General features: G+C 35.9%; 1 protein-coding gene and 1 pseudogene across 5 annotated transcripts in view; both read left to right on the top strand.

The window, feature by feature from the left end:
* The window catches only part of Ptpra (protein tyrosine phosphatase receptor type A), a 120,590-nt gene that overhangs the window by 53,457 nt on the left and 46,372 nt on the right, over positions 1-20,761 (top strand). For all 5 annotated transcript variants that reach the window (XM_076851622.2, XM_076851619.2, XM_076851618.2 and 2 more), the window contains 2 exons: positions 12,546-12,624; positions 13,091-13,432. In XM_076851622.2, coding sequence (XP_076707737.2) covers positions 12,552-12,624; positions 13,091-13,432 — 415 coding nt within the window. In that variant the 5' untranslated portion in view covers positions 12,546-12,551. The remainder of the gene's footprint in view (positions 1-12,545; positions 12,625-13,090; positions 13,433-20,761) is intronic.
* Positions 14,995-15,136, top strand: LOC143396217 (U2 spliceosomal RNA; annotated as a pseudogene).

Below are 20,761 nucleotides of genomic sequence, written 5' to 3'. Positions count from 1 at the left end.
AAATTGTTAGTTTATAGAGCAGTTTTCTAGAGAAGAAGTCTAGAAAAATGGGCCTTACCTCATCTGGGCTCCCAAAGTCAGCACCTCCCATTATTTTCTGCAGCATTATTACTATACTAATCACTTACAAAAACTTTATCCTACTGTCTCACCTGGCTCTCTGCTTTGACCTGCTACATATATCACATAGAAATCTTAAAAGATGGGGCTGGGGATGTGGCTCAAGCGGTAGCGCGCTCGCCTGGCATGCGTGCGGCCCGGGTTCGATCCTCAGCACCACATACAAACAAAGATGTTGTGTCCGCCGAGAACTAAAATATAAATATTAAAAAATTCTCTCTCTCTCTCTCTCTCTCTCTCTCTCTCTCTCTCTCTCTTAAAAAAAAAAAAAAAAAAGAAAAAGAAAAAGAAATCTTAAAAGATGGGCCCCGAGTGTGGTGCACACCTGTAATCCCAGGGACTTGGGAGATAGAGGCAGGAGGATCACAAGTTTGAGGTCAGCCTCAGCAACTAAGTGAGGCCCCAAGCAACCTAATGAGATCCTGTCTCAAAATTTTTAAAAATACATACATAAATAAAAAGGACTGGGGATGTGGTGGCCCAGTGGTAAATCCCCTCTGGGTTTAATTCCAAGTATCAAAAAAATTCACTTGCTCTGAGGTGCCTTTTAAATGCAAACCAACCAATCAGGAGCCCACTGATCAGCCTCAGTAATCAGGCTCTCAAGGGACTCTCACACTGTGGACCACTCTGTGCCTACCCTGTTTACTTCATCACTAGGTATCGGAAAACTAGGGACAGCCCCAAGCCCCCAGAACCCACTGAAATTATTCAAACTAGCCAATCCTGAGCCTCCTTACCCCTTCCTTGCCCATTCCTTCCCACTGAAACCACAATAAAGACTCTTGCCTGTGTTTTCACCTTGTTCCCTCAGCCTCCCAACTGATTTTAGTATTTCCTCCTTTGGTTTCCTTGTGGCATGACAGGTACCTTCCTCCTTAAAACTGGAACCATCTTTTCAGTCACAGACATTCTGCGCTGGTCTGTTGGTCTCACTGTACCTGAATAATAATTTCTAGCATCTTCCATCTGCTTGATTGTTTTCTGTGTATTTTTTTCAATGAAAATATCTGCTCAGCTGGGTGTGGTGGTACGTGCACCTGTAATCTCCACAGCTTGGGTCTCTAAGGCAGGAGGATCACAAGTTTGAGGGCAGCCTCAGCAACTTAGCAAGACCCTGTCTCAATATATAATAAAAAGAACTAGTCATGCCACTCATTGGTAGAATTCTGGGTTCAATCCCCAGTACTGAACAAAAGAAAAGGAAGTATCTCTTCAAATCTAACTTCCTATTCCTTTTTCCTCTGTAACCCATGGCAACCATCATTCTATTTTCTAACTCCTAGATTTGACTACTCTTGGAATCATGCAATATTTGTCATTTTGTTCCTGTCTTGTTTTACTTAATATAATATATTCGGGGTTCATCCATGTGGTAATGTGTCAGAATTTTTTTTCCTTTTCAAAGGTGAATAATGTTCCATTGTATGTATACACCATATTTTATTTATCATCTGCTGATGGATGCTTGGGTTACTTCCACCTTTTGGCTATTGTGAATAGTGCAGCTATATTAACATTGGTATGCAAATGATTTTTTCAAGTCCATGCTTTCAATTCTTTTGGATATATACCAGAATTAAAATTTCTGAGTCATATGGTTGGTTGGTTTATATCAGAGATTGAACTTAGGGGCACTCAACCACTTTTGTTTGTTTGTTCGTTCATTTATACATACATACATACATATCAGGGATTGAATTCAGGGGCACTCAACCACTGAGCCACATCCTGAGCCATATTTTGTATTTATTTAGAGACAGAGTCTCACTGAGTTGCTTAGCACCTCGTTTTGCTGAGGCCAGCTCACATCCTCCTGCCTCAGCCTCCCAAATTGTTGGGATTATAGGCATACACCACCACACCTGGCTTGTATGGTTTAATTTTATAAGGAATTGCTATACTGATTTCTAAAACAGTTGTAACATTTACATTTCTATCAGCAGTGCATAGGGTTCCAATTTCCTTACATCTTCACCAGCATTTGCTATTTTCTGGTTTTTATGTTTTTTTGTTTTGTTTTGTTTTGTTTTGTTTTAGTAGTAACCAACCTAGTGGGTATGAAATGGTCTCTGATTATGGTTTTGATTTACATTTCCCTAATAGTGATATTGAACATCTTTTAATATGTGTTTTGGCCATTTGGATATCTTCTTTGGAAAAATGTCTGTTCATGTCCTTTCCCTATTTTTTAATCAGATTATTTTTTGTTGTTGAATTGTAGGAGCTCTTTATGGATTCTGGTTTCAATTCCATATTAGATATGTGATTTATATACATTTTCTTCCATCTTTGTATTGCATTTTCATTTGTTGATAGTGTTCTTTGATTCACAGAAGTTTTTTTTAATTTTTTTATTCGAATCAGTTATACATGACAGCAGAAAGCTTTTAATTCATTGTACACAAATAGAGCACAACTTTTCATTTCTGTGATTGTACATGATGTAGAGTTGAACCACATGTGCAGTCATACATGTACTAGAGTCATGATGTTCATCTCATTTCACCATCTTTCCTACCCCCATGCCCCTTCTTTCCCTCCCCTTGGCCCAATCAAAGTTCCTGCATTCTCCCTGCAACCCCATCCCTACCCCGGCCCCATTATGAATCAACACCCACAAAAGTTTTTAATTTTGATGAATGTTATAGTATAGATGTGGTGTCCCCAAAATCTCACGTTTGAGACAACGCAAGAAAGTTTGGAGGGAAGAAATTATTGGGTTATAGCCTTAACCTAATCTGAGTTAATCCCTGATGGGATTAACTAAGTGGTAACTGGAGGCAGGTGTGGTGTGGCTGGAGGAAGTGGTTCATTGAGGGCGTGGCTGTATTTTTGCCTGGAGAGCGGAGTGTCTGTTTCTGCTTTCTGATCATAATGTGAGTGGCTTCCCTCTGCCACACTCTTCAACCATGATGTCCTGCCTCTCCTTGAGCCCTGAGGAATGGAGCCAGCCACTCTGCTGAGACCTACGAAACCGTGAGCCCCTAAATAAACCTTTCTTCCTTTACTTTGGTCCGGTTGGGTCTTTTATTCACAGCGGTGAAATAACTGACTAAAATAGTGAAGTCCAAATTTATCTCTTGTTTCATTGCCTATGCTTTTGGTGTCGTAAGAAATCATTGCCAAATTCAGTGTCATGAAAGTTTTGCCCTATGTTTATTATGAGAGTTTTATAGTTTTAGTTCTTACATTTAGGTCTTTGACCCATTTTGGGTTAATTTGTGTATATAGTTAAAGGCAAGGATCCAACTTCAGTTTTTTGTATGGGAATATCTAGTTTTCCAGGCTATATGTTTTTAAAAGGCTTTCCATTTAATTGCTTTTGCACCTTTGTAAAAAAATATTTGAGCATATTTGTGTGAGTCTATTCATGGTTCAGTATTTTATCCCATTTTTCTTTATGTCTATTCTGTGTTAAGACTACACTATCTTAACTATGGTAGCTACACAGTAAACCTTAACATTGGGTAGCAAGGTTCCTCTCTCTTATTTTCCTGGTTTGTCTCATTTTTAGGTTTTGTATAGATAAGCTATATTATATGTGGTTTTATGTATCTAATGGCATGCTTTAAAAACAAATACTTTTCCATATTGTTCAATGTTTTAATTAATTTGCAATATAAATGTATACCAGACTCTATTTTATGTTTGTTCATTGTCCTAACAATGACTGAGATTCCTACCTCCAGGGTCTTCTCTGCCAGGGCCCCAAACTGAGTTGTGCCTGAGGGGTAACCTAAAGGCAGGAGAATTTAAGAATCTTGATTCATAGCCTTCCTTAGTGGTCCAGATTTGTTTTCCGTGGAATTTCATCTGCAGAAGGGAGCTGCTCTCCAGGGCCACTAGCTGCAGGGGGTCCTCTATCCTTTGATTTAGACTTTTCTATTATATCGCCTTTTTCAAGAGAAAAAGAAGAGAGCGGGGTTCTGATGTCCTGGAGCTTTAGCTCTTAGCATTTTTTCAGGCTGTTTTTTTCTCAGTAACAACTCTTCACTGTGCTGTTCCTACCCCACTCTCCTGGTGGCAAGTATCAGTTTTCTACTCATCAACACCCACCTACTCCTGCTTGTCAGATGTCTCCTGCCTGACTTGCTCATTGCTGCCTTTGTCACTTGTACAGCTGTCCTCTTCCCTACTTTGGCTTCCTGCCTGTCTTCCATGGCAGCTGCTCTGTCATTGCATGTCTGCTATCCTGCCCCTTCTCCCACCACCTCTTGCAGTTACAACATGTATTGCAGTATTGCACATTCTTCACGTTCAGAACTACACTCATCATCTTCCATACGGTATGCCCCCAAACCAGTCATCCTCCAGCATATAGCACTGCTGTTTAGACACCTGGAATTCCTTACCTCAGCTTCTCATTAAGTCTTTAATTTGACTCCCATAAATAATCAAGTCTCCTGTAGAAATTCCTGTCTTGCTCTGAGGTCCTCCTACTTTATTAGCTAGATTATTTTGAAGGCTTTGGATAGTGATCTGCCTTACTAGAAATATTACCAGTTGATCCTCCGTTCTGCAGTTAATTATTATTTTTAAAATCCAAATTGTTCCAGTCAACTTCCCAAAATCTTTAGTGGTTCCCCTTTGTGTTAAGTGGTAAGTCATTACTTTGTTTTATTTATTTATTTTTTATTTTATTTTATTTTATTTTTTTTGAGAAAGAGAGAGAGAGAGAGAAGGAGGGAGGGAGGAGAGAGAATTTTAATATTTATTTTTTAGCTTTTTCGGCGGACACAACATCTTTATTTTATTTTTTATTTTGCCAGGCGAGCGCGCTACCGCTTGAGCCACATCCCCAGCCCCTACTTTGTTTTATTTGTTTGGTTTGTTTTTTTGTGGGGGAGTGCTTTTTATTGTGTTCAGTCTACATCATGATTGAGAAAAGGTTCCTCTTCTCACCTCATGGTGTTCATTTAACCTCCTGCCTGCATTCTCATGGACATTAATCTTTCATGTCTGTCATTTTTATATTCATTTAACAGAAATTTATTGAAGTCTTGCTTGATGCCCTTACCCAGCTCTTTGTATTCCTGGAATGAGATGTTTTTTCAAGTTTCCAGTTCCTCTCTGGTTGAAAGGCTATGACCCTTCTCTTGGCTAGCTAGTCATATTCTTCCATGTTTAGCATCTTCTCTCCTTGAAAATTCCTTCTCTGGTATACAGTTTTCCCTCCTCACCTTAGAGTTAATTGGCTAAAGTTTTGTTTGTTTGTTTGTTTTTTAATGCAGGTAAAATTTCAGGATTTGAATAAAGTTTATTTGTGCCTACTACTAGTTAGCAAATTCCTTGGTGACAGTGTCCACAACTACTCTACCTGTGTGCCCCCCAATATTTGGTCAGTCATTAAGGGAAGAATATGAACTTTGGAGTTTCAAAAGCCCTGAGTTTGAATACCAGTAGACGTTTATTAAATATGTGTCCTTGTACAAATTCCTTAATCTCTGGGCTCTTTTGTTTCATGATCTGCAAAATGGAAAAAAAAAATAGTACTTGGTTCATGGGGTTATGAGGATTAAATGGGTTAAAAGTACATAAAATGTATAATAACCAGTGCCTAGCTCACAGCAGGCAACCAAAGATTATAGTTGTGAAAATATTTTCTGTTCCTAATGGTAAACAATGCTGATTAAGTAAATAACTTAACTGAAGGTACTGAACCCCTCTAGTCACCTTTTCCTTAAATTAGAGAACCTGCCCAACTCTAGGGCAGAGTTTATTGCTCCCAGCTGCTGCTTTGTTTCTCTCTCACCCTGGAGGCATCTTCAGTAAGACTGAGAGTTGAGCTTGTATCTTTCCCACAAAGAGTTTAATCTCCCCCAAAGAGGTAAATTCATTTAAAAATCAAGACTAGTACTTGAATATAGATATTGGATATCAGATGACATTTTAAAAGATCACTCCTCCTCTGTTGAGAGAGGTATAAAATGGAAATAATCGCAATTAGTTTTAGTTGGTGTTGGGAAGACTCACCTATTTCTTCATTAGTCTTTAAATCTTTAAAAGATCAAATAGTGTTAGGTGAAGAAAAGCCAGGTAATCTTGGGTTTAAATTCTACCTCTGCAATATACAGACTGTGAAACTATCTCTCATTCATTATCTGCAAAATGGAAGTAAGAGTATGTAATTTGAAGAGTTGCTATGACATCTGAGAAAATGTCACAGATGTCATTTGATCGCATTTTATCAGTAATAATGAATAAATATGGAATGCTTAATTTTGAGTAGCAAGACTCTTAATGAAAGCTGTCACAACCAAAGTCTAAACTCTGGAAAATGTGCAGATTAGTTTTCCTTTATTAGTGAGGAATTCATAATGTTTTTTATAACTTTGAGTAAGTATATGCAGGGCCCACTGGTAATTCTGATCCCACGAGCATCATAGGTCATAATCTGAGAAATTGAATACAGCTCCTTGTGAACAGTTGTATCAGGATTGGGGTAGGTCACATACATCAGACAATGGAATTGATTCATTTCTTTCTCAGGTATATAAAATATGAAGATAAGCTGAGCTGGTGTGGCAGTTTGACAGTGTCATCAAAGAACCTAGTCTTTTATCTCTTGTTCTGATGTAAAGGTCTAGAATAGCTGCCTGAGTTCTCATTATCACATCTTCATTTCAGATTACAGAAGGGAAGAAAGGGAAAAAGACTCAATTCCTCCCTTTTAAACCATGTTGTTCATTGAGATCTCATAACACATTTTGGTTTCTCTCTCCTTGACTGAGAGTTTAATCACTTGTCCACACTTATTTGAGGGATGGGTATATTCTCCTTATACTAGCATTCAGTTTTCTTTATTTTTCCTCTCCTTGCCCTCCTGTGAGAAGGCACTGCCCTCAGGGCCTTAGCATCCATTGACAGGGAGGGAATGTGTATCTGGGCAAGAGGCAGGCACTGGGCATGCCCATGAATGGTTCCTTCATCTTGAGTACAGGACAAATATTTCAAAAAATTTACTCCTGAAATGAATGTCATCATGTTTAATCAATTGTCTGTGGACTAAACATTCAAAGTTTCTGTAATTCAAGAGAGAAGCCTCCAGGTACACAGCACAGTAAATCATAATAACACCAATATCAGTGTAACAGAGTTGATAAGGATTAAATGAAATGAGGCATACAGAATGCTCAGAGAAACTTGGCTTTTGTGATGAGAGAGCAGGTGTGAATGATTTAACAGCCAGTGGGAGATTGGGAGTGATTTAAGAGCCCCCTGGGGAGTTGAGAGCTTCCACATATATCCATAGAAAATATCTCAAATCTACAATGCTGAATTTGAATTTTAAGTATATTTAGGAAATGTTCTTAGACATTCAGTATTTTTCAAATTATTGTTACTAATGGCATCTTGCTTTTGTTATTTGAATGTTGAACTTTGCTAATTGAGCAACCTAATGTATATACGGTAGAAATATTATTTTAAGTTAGTAAGAAATCTTTTTGTAATGAGAGGACCATATATTGGCCTTTTGAGTGGGCGGAGCAGGAAGGAGAACACAATGTGTGTGCCATTATGTCCAGTATATTAGGGAAATGCCCAGACTTCATGACTCATCTCCCCAAATCTCCTTGTTCAGTTGTCTGTACTCAGTTAACCAAAAGCTTGTGGTTCACAAAGTGTGCTTTGAAAAATGAACAGTTATAAACTTGGGTTTCTCCCATTATTGTGTCTTTTCTGGAATATAAAATTCTGTTTTTACTCAGGGCATTGTTGCCTAATAGAAAATGATGTATAAGACAGGAGAGGAAATTGTATATAAATCACTTAACAAAAGCAAATAGTTAAAATAACTGGTGTAGTCATATGATTAAACACTATGAAGCTATTGACAAGAAAGATAACTATGTATTGATAATGACATATGTTTAGGATTTATTGTGTAAGTAAAAATGTAAGTTGCAGACATGTATAATAGAATCCTGTTTATATTTTAAGTGTGCCTATACACTCATGTAGTACAGAAAACTTCTGAAGGCAATAGAAAGAAGTATTTAGCAATCCCTTTTGGGAAATGGGACTAGCAGGTGGTGAATGTTCTACACCCCTCTGGTTTGCACTTCTTTTAATGAACATGCCTTACCTTTTTCCCCCCATAGTTGATAATGTGTAATGGCCGAAGAGGAAAAACTAATGACTTTCTTATTTTTAAAAAATATCCCTAAATTGCCCAGTGCAGTGGCGTGGCCTGTAATTCCAGCAGCTGGGGAGGCTAAGACAGGAGGATCTCAGGTTCAGAACCAGCCTAAGCAAAAATGAGGTGCTAAGCAACTCAGTAAGACCCCATCTCTAAATCCAATTACAAAATAGAGCTGAGGATGTGGCTCAGTGGTTGAGGGTCCCTGAGTTCAATCCCCAGCCCCCCCCCCCCAAAAAAAAACCTCATAAATGACAATAGTAATGTAGTATAAAATACTCCAGAATAAATACAGGAAGAAATGTGTTGGGTGAAAAAGAATATTTTAAGGACATAAAAACTTAAATAAATGAAGAAAATATTGTGTTCTAGGATTGCAAGATTTCATTCCTTAATATTGCCAAAATGGCCATACTACCAAAGCACTATATAGATTTCGTGCAATTTTTATTAAAATTCCAATGACGTTCTTCATAGAAATAGAAAAAGCAGTCATGAAATTCATTTTGAAAAATAAGAGGTCCAGAATAGTCAAAGCAGTCCTCAGTGAAAAAAGTGAAGCAGAAAGCATCACAATAATAACAGTGCCAAATATTCCATACCAGTTTATATCTTGGTTGCTTCTGTTCTCTCTAGCCAGAGAATCCGCCTAGGTCCTGGCTGACTGCATTTGGTCATCTGCCCTCATAAGAAATAAGCAACTATTGTAAAAAGGAAAAATAAATTTAATTACAATTTGACCAAACTGTTTCCACTAGTATAGAAATGGCTACAATCTATGCAGGGGGCTGGGGAGCTGTGCTAACCAGGAACTTGTTATAATTTCGGTTTGCACATGCACCTGCCTAGGCCAGAGAGCAGCTTCTCAGTTTCCATTCAGCACAAGAAAACTCCAGATGCAGAAAAGCGGATACCAGGAAGTTGGGAAGGAAAAAAACACTTTGAATCTTTTAATTTCAAAGGGGCTGTATTACACTTCCAAGATTTGACAATTATGAATAAAGTTGCTATAAACATCTCTTCAGGTTTTTGTGTGGGCAAAGGTTTTCAACTCATTTGGGTAAATACCAAGGGAACACATTTGCTCGGTCATATGATAAGGGTATATTTAATTTTATAAGAAATTGCCAGATTGTTTTTCAGAGTGACTTTACTTTTGCATTCCCACCAGGGGTGAATGAGAGTTCCTGTTGCTCTATATTCTCACAAATATTTGATATTGTCAGTGTTGGATTTTGATCATTTCTGTATAATGATCTATCATTCTTGTTTTAATTTTTCAATTCTTAATATGTAATGTTCATCTTTTCACATGCTTATTTGCTATTCATCTATCTTTTTTGGAAAAGTGTCTACTCAGGTCTTTTGTCTGTTTTTTAATGTAGTTTTCTGAGTTTTGAGAGTTCTTTGTATATTTTGGAGAATAGCACTTTATCATGCCTTTTGTAAATATTTTCTTCTAGTCTGTGGCTTCCCCACTTAGTTCTCTTGAAATCATCTTTTGCAGAGTGGAAGTTTTATTTTAAAGAAGTCCAGCTTATTTTTTTTTCTTGCTTCTTATTTTTTGAATTGTGCCTTTGGTTGATGTTTTATTAAAAAGTCATTGTCAGGATACAGGAAAAATTATATAAAGTAATTTTTTTCTTAGGTTATCTTCTAGGGATTTTATACTTTAGTGTTTTACATGCAGGTCTATGATCCGTTTTGTGAAAAGTGTGATATTTGATCTAGAATTTTTTGTAGGTAGATTGTAGGTGAGTTGTTCCAGCACCATTTGGTGAAAGGATTATTTTTGCTCCATTGTATTACCTTTACTCTTTTTTCAAATTTACGTTGGTTTATTTCTGGTCTGTCCTATTCTGTTATGTTGATTTATTTGTGTATTTCTTTTGCCAGCATTGCACTGTCTTAATCACTGTAGTTTTGTAGTAAGTCTTGATGTCAGGTAGTTTCAGTTTTGACTGTTTCTTCTACTTCAATTTTGAGTTGTCTTTCTTGAGTCTTATGCCTCTCCATATAAACTTTAGAGGCCATTTATAGACTACCTGGGATATTGATCAAGATTATATTAATCTATAGACCAGCTTGGGAAGAATTGATATCTTAATATTATTGAGTTTTCCTATTTGTTCAAGATTGAGTTCTTTTACATTTAGTGGCATTTATTTATTTATTTTAAAGTTAGATATGGTCCCCTTTATTTTTATTTCTTTATTTTTATATGATGCTGAGAATGGAACCCAAGGCCTCACGCATGTGAGGCAAGTGCTCTGCCACTGCGCCACAACCCAGCCCTTTTACTTATTTTTTATTCCATTGTTACCTTCACAATTTCTTGAGCTCACATAATATTTATTTATCTTCGTTTTAAGTGTGACTTTTAACTATTTGATTTTATTTGTTTGTTTGTAACAGGGATTGGACCCAGGGTGCTTAACCATTGAGCCACATCCCCAACCCTTTTTATTTTGTTTTTGAGACAGGGTCTGAGTGGCTTAGAGCTTCAGCCTCTTGAGGTGTTGGGATTATATGCATGTGTAACTGTACCTGGCAAGCATTTAATTCTTTAACCCAGCTGGAACTTATTTTGGTATGTGCAATAAGGTGATGCCCTAACTGCTTCCCCTCAACTACATATTTATTTTTCCCAACTTCCTGTTGATTTATCAATAATAGATTTGATGGATATATAATAGTCATCCTTCCAATTTTCCTGATCCTCGTGGAAAAAATTATGTGCATTGCCAATTTTAAAATATAGCAAGGTTAGGAATTGAACTGCTTTCCTATTAGAGATCAATGTTTGTTTGCTGTCCAGATCTTTCAGTGTTATACAGATATCACTGATTTAATAATCATAACCCACAAAGAATGAAGAAGTGGTCAAAATTTTGTGTGGCTGCACCTGATGAAGGCCATTGTCTGAACCCATTCCCCTGCTTGGCATTGCCATGCTAACTATGGCAAACTTACAGGATGTATATGAACCTTCTACATCTCAGTCTTTTCTCACTTCTGCCCTTCCCCCCTGAGTTTTTCAGGTGCTCTTTAAGAAAGCATATTCTTTAAGAAAGCACTCTTTCCCTTGAAGAGTGAGTACAATATTGAATTACTTCTAGACTGGACGTCTAATGAAGTGGAGTTCATAAGCAAATTGCTTCCCTGTTGTTCCTCTAATGTCTAGCCCAGTATTAGGGCAAAGAAATCTGAATGGATGAATGAATCACTATTACTGGTAGGAATATGCTGCTGTCTTATGTGGTTTGAGGTAGGATAGTTTGATAGTAGTTGTATAATGTCTACTTCAAAGAGTAGTACATTAATGCATTCAGACTACATTCTTGATACTTCTCTGGACTATAAAGATAGCCATCAGCTTGGGAAAAGGACTGCTACCTAGCTCTGACCCACAGAGGTATATTCTGGCTTGGGGATTTTCAGGTGATTCTAAAGTGCAATCGAGTTGCCTTTAAAAATGTGTTCTGTAGAGTATTACTCAGCACTAAAAAATGACAAAATCATGGCATTTGCAGGGAAATGGATGGCATTAGAGCAGATTATGCTAAGTGAAGCTAGCCAATCCCTAAAAAACAAATGCCAAATGTCTTCTTTGATATAAGGAGAGCAACTAAGAACAGAGCAGGGAGGAAGAGCTGAGAAAAAGATTAACATTAAACAGGGATGAGAGGTGGGAGGGAAAGGGAGAGAGAAGGAAAATTGCATGGAAATGGAAGGAGATCCTCATTGTTATACAAAATTACATATAAGAGGATGTGAGGGGAAAGGGAAAAAAATAAAAAAGAGAAATGAATTACAGTAGATGGGGTGGAGAGAGAAGACGGGAGGGGAGGGGAGGGGGGATAGTAGAGGATAGGAAAGGCAGCAGAATACAACAGTCACTAGTATGGCAATATGTAAAAACATGGATGTGTAACCGATGTGATTCTGCAATCTTATACGGGGTAAAAATAGGAGTTCATAACTCACTTGAATCAAATGCATGAAATATGATATGTCAAGAGCTTTGTAATGTTTTGAACAACCAATAAAAAAAATAATTGAATGAAAAAAAATGTGTTCTGATTTAGACCGACTTCTGTATCTATAAAGATTCAATTAATAGTTGAATTCCTGAAGAAATGTGACTTCATAAAGATCATTGGCCCTATGAACATATTTTAACAGCTAGGAGGATGCTGCCCCCAAATACTTGTATTTTGAATAATTTGGACATAGTTATAATAATATAGGGCCTCATCTGACATGACTTCCCATTTTTCAGGTCAGCATGGATTCCTGGTTTCTTCTTGTTCTGTTTGGCAGTGGACTGATCCACGTCAGTGCCAGCAATGCTACCACAGGTAAATTGTCATTTGAGAAAACTGATATTTGATACAGAATTTTACTTTCACATATAATGACCCAGATTTGAAGACCTAGTTGATATAATTTTAAACTTTTCTTTAAAAATGATAGTAAAATAAATACGTTTGGAAATCTCTGAATTGTGTTGAATGCTTAGCATTGTTCTACATGTTACTATTTTAAACATATAGAAATGTGATCTTTCCTGGAAAAAAAAAAAAGTTGAACTGAGTGAAGAATTTCATTTATTTCTCCCATAGGTAGCCCTTTGGAGGAATGATTCACTTAAGATAAAAATGTGTGTGTGTGTGTGTGTGTGTGTGTGTGTGTGTGTGTGTGTGTGTCTGGCCTTTGTCTGATCTCCAGATATTTGATGAGTTTATTAAGGTTTACTATCTTATGTTATAACTTTTGAGTCTGGCATTCTTTGTATAATGTTTTCTTATGTTTTGCTGTTTGTAGTTTCACCTTCCTTGGAAATTACAAGATCAATTAAAGTATCAACAGCAGAATCAGTCAAAGAACAGAACAGAACTTCAAATCCAACCTCATCAGTAACTTCTCTTTCTGTGGCACCAACACTCAGCCCAAATATAACTTTGGGACCTACCTACATAACCACTGTCAATTCTTCATACTCTGACAATGGGACCACACGATCTGTAAGCACCGATTCTGTAGGCACTACCATTTCACCAAATGCAACATGGCTTCCAGATCACCAATTCACAGATGCCAGAACAGAGCCCTGGGAAGGGAATTCCAGTACTGCAGCAACCACTCCAGAAACCTTCCCTCCTTCAGGTACCAGAGATGGTTTTTGCTCCTTCTTTCACTCTTTTGAGTGTATTCACCCTTTTATCATCTTTGTTTTTTCTAGCTGTAAAGTTTCTTGAAATAAGTAAAATTGCCCAAGGAAAGTAATAAAACCTACGTGTAAAGAATTCTTTTTATTTTTATTCTTCTTTTTATTTTATTTAATTTTTTTTTTTTTTTAATGTAAGAACTTCTTAAGAATATCTGGTGAGCATAGAGTTAAGAGGAAGGAAGTCCTTGCTGTGGTGCAAGGACTCTGAGGCAGGAGGATTACAAGTTCAAAGCCAGCCTTAGCAACTTAGCAATTTAGTGAGCCCCTGTCTCAAAATAACATATAAAAAAGGGCTGGGAATATGGCACAGTGGTTAAGTACCTCTGGGTTCAATCCCCCAGTCCCAATAAATAGATAGATAGATAGACAGACAGACAGACAGATAGATAGAAAGAAGTGGAAGGAAGATTCTAGAGGATAGATAGATAGATAGAAGTGGAAGGAAGATTCTAGAGGATATCTTTTTGCTAGGTGATATCCTACATAGATTGGGGAGGCCTAAGTGTGTTTAAAGGGAAGAAAAAGGTTGTATATACAAGCAAAAGAGGGGAGCTAATTGATGATGCAAGAGACTGAAGATGAAAGGATACAGAGACTGAGTAATGATTAGCTTTGAAAAGGAGAGAATCATGGAGACCATAAGAAAGAAAATGAAAATGAATATCCCATAACAATTAGCTGCAGAATGGAAGACCAGTGTCAAGGCATGGAATTAGAAAGGGGCTCAGGGAAACTGTTACATTGCAGTGACAATTATTTAGGACCTTGGCCTAGTCCCCTTTCTCCTTGAATCAGCACCAGTGGATTAAAGCAGAAGTGGTCCCTGAGATAGAATTAGAGCCCTGTGTCTGAGACCAGGTGGAATAGGTCAAGTTTCTGACTTGGAACCTCGGGTTCCTAGTCTAAGATGATTAGAGGATCCCTGAAAGAGCTTCTGTGAAGAATAAATAGTTGTTTTCTGATTGCCATATTACTGTCATTCCTTTTTCTAGCAAAATCACTGTTGCCTCTTCTATGATTCCATTCTTTTAGCTCAAATTTCTTCCCTGTTATATGAATTCCCCTGGGTGGACTCATGTCTGGTGTATGGGAGAGCATTCAGAAAGTACTTGCAAAATCACATCTCATTTGGTTATTTCAGATGACATCTTTCATCTAGACTTCAAAGCCCAGACCTAATATCTGCTTATGTTAATCTCATTTTTTTCTGCAATAAAGGCAGTGTAGCCTTTGCAGTTAAGAGCATAGAGCCATTTTACCTGTTTGTATCCCAACTCTGACAGAAGCTCCTTTTGTGACCATTGGCAAATTTACTTAATTCTGTACTTCAATTTCTTCATCTGTAAAATAGGTGTGAATGATAGTAATAGTTTTTACCTCACAGAGAATCTATTCTGATTAAGCAGATTAATACGGGTAAATTACATATTATGGTGCATGCACATGATAAGCACTCTTTTGAAGTTTTAGCTGTTATCATGTTACAATTATTGCTCTGATGGCTTCTCGGCCTTTTGGCTAAGATCAAGTGTAGTACAATTATTGCTCTGATAGTTATTAATAAAATAAATGAATGTAATGGCATTCCACTATCCTTGATGAGATAGACAGCTGCAAACAAATAAGGTCTGTTATTTGCTTTGGGCTTTAATTATACTTTATCAGTTATTACAGTGCCTAACATATAAGAGTTTTATGGAATAATCTGATTAAGGAAGTTTTATATTTTATAGGTGAAAGAGTTTTCTAATGATGAAACTATAATTTATGGAGTATTTTTTTTAAAGAGAGAGAATTTTTTAAAATATTTATTTTTCAGTTTTCGGCAGACACAACATCTTTATTTTATTTTTTATTTTGCCAGGCGAGTGTGCTGCTGCTTGAGCCACATCCCCAGCCCTATGGAGTATTTTTTAATGTGCAGTTTATGATCCATTCATGAAATCAGTTTAATGGTCCACCACTGCTGTTTGTTCATTTTAGTGAATGGTCCTATTCTATTTCTGTTTTTTTTTTTTTTTAATCTTACGCATATAATTTTGTGAAACTTTTGTTATACACAAGCACAGTGTAGATATGTCTACTGAATGACAGTGTAAAATGTGTTTCTTGCTGTGGGTTATGGTAATTGCTTAGGGAAGAAACATACAATGACTTGTACAAGCTGAAGGAGTAAGTGGATGAGGTGAGACTGTACTCAGGCCTAAATAATTTCATGACTCATGTTCTATTTTGTATGTCCTTCATTTGACAGTTTTATGAGGAGACATGGATAATTAGCTCCTTTTGATACATGCTTAATTTAAGATTATATAGAGAGCATAAATGATTTGCTTTAGATATCAATGCTTATAAGTAGGAAATTAAGCATATTTCTCACTTTTATGGGCTTTCCCACATCTTTCATACACTGATATAGGCCTGAATTTTATTGTAGCTAAGAATCCAGCCATTGTATATTTAACATATTTCATGTCAGAGGAGACTAAGTTACGTATCACTAGTGACTTTTATTGGAGATCAGTAAAACAAGGAAACTATATGGGTACATGAGTATTTCATGGTCTTAAACCCCACATCCTATTCATCATCTTACCAGTATTCCCATAATACTCACTATATTTGCTTAATTAGTATTTGACATTTTAAGTCTTTATGACTTGGAATATTGTTTATTACCAAACTATAAGTAACCATTTAATTATTTTTCTTTGTGTACTTTTTTTTCCTGAATTTGGTAATTGCATGACTTTTTGTTTTTTCTTTTTAGTTATTGCTGGCCAATTCCCACATTTTCCAGAGCCCTGCAGTACAGTTTTTACAAAGGCAGGCCTATTAAATAATCTGATATTTCTTTCTTTTTTTTTTTTTTTTAAACCTGTAGCAATTCCCTCTGAGGTCTCCATTGTCTTATTCCAGTCTAGGCTTGTTATCTCTAGGGCTGTACACAAATATCAGCCTAGAATTTTTATTCTCTGTCAATCTGGGAATTTCCCTTGCTCTTCCTATCTTCCATATTGTTTTCTTTCATCTATCATTTGGTAGAACACATTCTTCTTGAGAAAGGGGTTCATTGGAGGTAAACTACATGAGACCTGACATGTCTAAAGCTTCTTTAGGGCTGTGTATGGAATTTGAGAAAGTAATTTTCCCCTGGCATTTTTGAAGTGCTGCCTTGACTTCTAATAAGCTTAAAGGATTCTGTTGCTGTTCTAATTCCTAATTCTTCCTGGTGCTATCATCAGTCTCCTGAAATTTCTCCTGGGTCTTTTTCATTCATAATTTTATTACTTTATAGGCCTTCTGAAGCCTTGGTCCTTCCATTCTGAAATTTTTTTGTGTGTTTAAAAACTTTATTCTTTCTTCGAATTTTTCCTAAAACTCCTCTATTATTTAGATATTGGATTATTCTTGGATTCATTCCTTATCTTTTTAATTTTTCTTTCCTATTGACCTTTCCTTTGAGTCTCTTTTTTTTCCTTTTGAAAATTGGTAGCCAGGGACAGTAGCCCATGCTTGTAATCCCAGCTACTTAGGAATTTGAGGCAAGAAGGATCACAAGTTGGCAGTCAACCTGGGTTAACTTAATGAGACCCTGTCTCAAAATAAAATATGTAGCTCATTAGTAGAGTTCAATCCCCAGTACCTCAAAAGAAAAGGAAAAGAAAAGAAAGCAGAGGCACAAACATATATTCCCTTTTTCTTCCATATGTAACAAAAACAATATATCATTTTCATTTCTGCATATTGATTTTTTTCAGTTAGCTTATCTACTTGTTTTTTTTTTTTTTTTTTTTTTTGGTGTGTGTGTGTGTGTGTATTTTTTAAACAGTATTGCAGGGGATCAAACCAGGGCCTAAAACATGTTAGGCACACACTCTACCACTAAACTATACTCCCAGCCAACTTATTCTATATTTTAGTAAAGAACTGGCAATATGGTTATATCTTAATATATTTATTCAGTTTTCCTATGAATAAGACATTCAGGTTGTTTTCAGAGCATTCTTTTCAACAATACAGCTTGTCATTTCAAACATGTATGAACATATTAGTAGGATAAGTTTTATGTAGGTGTGCATTTTATAAATTGGTGAATATTGCCAACTTTTCTTTACTAGGAAATGTCTTCCTAATAGTATTATATCAAAGTACCTGTCTTTCTACATTCTTCAATACAGTGAATTATCAGATTTCTGCCAAGTTGGTAGATAAAATTAATTTCTCAGTGTAACTTTAATTTGCATTCCTCTGAATAAAATTGAGGACCTTTCCCCTTTTAAAATTTTTATTATTGTTATTAATATTATAGTACTGGGGATCAAACCTAGTACCTTGTACATACTAGGCAAACACTCTACCACTGAATGACACCCCCAACCCCCCTTTCCATATTGTAAAAGACCATTTGTAATTTTTTAATCTGAGCATTCTTTATTGATATTCTTCAGCCATTTTTCTTATTAGGATGTCAGGTTTTTTTGAACTCAAAAGCATTCTTTAAAAATTTGGGAAATGATTTCTGTGCCTACAGTGAAGTTTTTTTTTTTTTTTTTTTTTAATGTGAGGTCTCACTATATTGCCCAAGCTGGTCTTGAACTCCTTTGGTTCAAGTGATCCTCCTATTTCAAGCTTCTCAAATACCTGGGACTGCAGGCACATGTCACCCACACATACCTTAATCTTTTAGTTTTTCTGTATTGCAGAAGATAGCATTAGGAATTTTTAATTTTTAAAATATGAATATGAGTTTGTTTAACTAAATGTTCTCTAGGTAATGGGCCATATTTAAGAAGGCCTCCCTTACTCCAAAATTCTAAAATAAATTTCTTCGTGTTTTCTTTTGGACTTCTATGGTTTCTTTGTTTTCTTTTATTTCTTTGCAGAGGTGGGGAGGGTTTGGGAGGATGAGTGGATATGTGTGCCCACAGATGAGTGCTTGAATTTATTCTGATATTAATTGTGAGCTGTAGATGTGTTTTTCCCCAAATGGCTAATCAATTATCCCAATGCCCCTTAATGAATGAATTTTTGTTCCCAATTATGAAGTAGTAATTTTTAAAAATTCAGAATCATCCTGAAAAAAATTGATTTGAAATGTCACCTTTATTATATGTGATATGGATATTCAGTTTTCCATATGGAGTATTTGGGGACATTCATTGTGTTTTCTGTAGTTTTTTTTTTTTTTTTTTTTTTTTTTTTTTTTTTTTCACTGCTAAAGATTGAACCAGAGGCACTATAACACAGCTATCCAAGCCCTTTTTATTTGTTATTTTGGGTTGATCTCCTTAGTAGCTGGATAACAGGCATGAACCACTGTTCCTGCTATTCCAGGTTTTTTTTTTTTAATATTTATTTTTTAGTTGTAATTGGACACAATACTTTTATTTTATTTATTTTTATGTAGTGTTGAGGATTGAACCCAGGGCCTCGCGCGTGCCAGGCAAGCACTCTACTGCTGATCCCAGCCCGTGGCTATTCCAGTTTTAATGAAGATTTATGTATAGCCATTAAATTTTGCCAGTTGCTTGTTTGGTGTCACCAAGCTCTGTTTTCTTTTTTTTTCTATTGCTGTGGTAGATTATATTAATAGATTTTTAAAATTCTAAACTGTCTACATTCCTGCAAAACTCACCTTGGTAATGTATCATTTTCGTAACAAACTGTTGCAATCTGTTTGATATTATTTTATATAGGATTTTTCCCTTTGATACTGGCAAGTAACTTCTAAATGAACTTGATCTGTGGTTTTTGATAAGTTTTAATTCATCAGTGTTTTGTTTCATGAAAATAATCTGAAAATTTACATAGGAAACCAGCCATTCAACTCACAAAGTTTATTTGAATGAATTTGAGGAAAAGTTGTTTCTTAAAATTTTTTAATTTCCTGCATAGCTATGAATAGTTCTCTTTGCATATTTTTTAATATTCTTTTTTTCTTGTTTGAGTTCATGGTTCTTTGCTTTTTTTCTTCCAAAGAATCTACTATTTATTCTCTCATTTTTCAGTTTTAATTTCACTGATATTTTTAAATTCCTGTTCTTTTTGCCTTCTTTAAATTTATTTTGTGCAGACTGCTATCTTGAATGCTTAATTATTATCATTCTTTGTGTTAATTAACATATTTAATGTTGGAAATTTTGTACAAGCACAGTTTTAGACATACATACTCCATAGGTATTCCTGTACTTAGTCGTGTTAATCAGGATTCAATATGAGCTGCTCTAGCAAAGATACACCAAAATCCAGTGACTGAAGTAAGACCACGGTATCTTTCTCTCCCCAGAGGTGGGCAGAATGCTTTAATGCTTTGCCTTATCAGGGTCCAAGTCTCTTTGCTTTTTTTTTTTTTTTCCCTTTATCCCAACAATATTGCTTTTATCTGCTTGATTATCTGCTCTCATCATTGGACCTTAGTTCTAGGTTCTGAGAACATAGGGAATGGAGATAAACAATTTCTTTTCCAAAAGATGTGACCTGGAAATTACCACATTGCTTTTGCTCACATCCCATTAGCTGGAATTTATCACATGACTCTGGCACAAAGGAGTCTTAGAAATATAGTCTCTAGCTGGACAACTTTGTGCTCAGCTAAAAAATAAGAGGTCTGTACCAAAGGCAAGAAGAGGTGTTTTCATCATTGTGTTTTGCTTGGTTTTGCTGTGCTGGGGACCAAATCCAGGGCTTTGCATGTATTAGGCAAGTTCTTTACCACTAAGCTATACCTCTATTTTATTATTGTTATTTTTAGATATTTTTTATTTTGATGTGGATTTTGATTTTTAATCAAATTAACTTTGTTAATTTTTAATTCTATTGTATGGTGATAAAAGAATATTGTACTGTTTTTTATTCCTGGGAATTTGTAAGAACTTATAGATGTTCCACAGGTCTTTGAAAAGATTTTCTCTGTAATTATATAGAATTGGGTATATACCAGTTAGGTGTTATTACGTCTTATCATTTAGGTCTTATATCCTTCCTTCATTTTGTCCTTTTGAGTTTTAATGATCCAAAAGATATGAATTCCTGAAATATAAAGTTCTGTAATTTGTATTTCTTTTTGTATTCTTATACTTTTTATGAATATTGATGTTACATTATTTGTGTACTCAAAAAGAAGGCCAGGCTTCTGACTAAAGTTTAGTGAATCTGGACAATTTTGTTTCTCAGTTGTTGGAGGATACCTCCTTCTAGGCCAACATTGTACCTGGAAAAAGAGATCTATATTCCTGGAGCTTGTTTTGTTTTTACCTTAAATT

The sequence above is a fragment of the Callospermophilus lateralis genome, chromosome 3 (assembly GCF_048772815.1).
Source record: "Callospermophilus lateralis isolate mCalLat2 chromosome 3, mCalLat2.hap1, whole genome shotgun sequence".
Classification (NCBI taxonomy): Eukaryota; Metazoa; Chordata; class Mammalia; order Rodentia; family Sciuridae; genus Callospermophilus; species Callospermophilus lateralis.
Note: the sequence above shows the minus strand (reverse complement) of the source record. Positions and strands in the feature narration are given on the sequence as shown.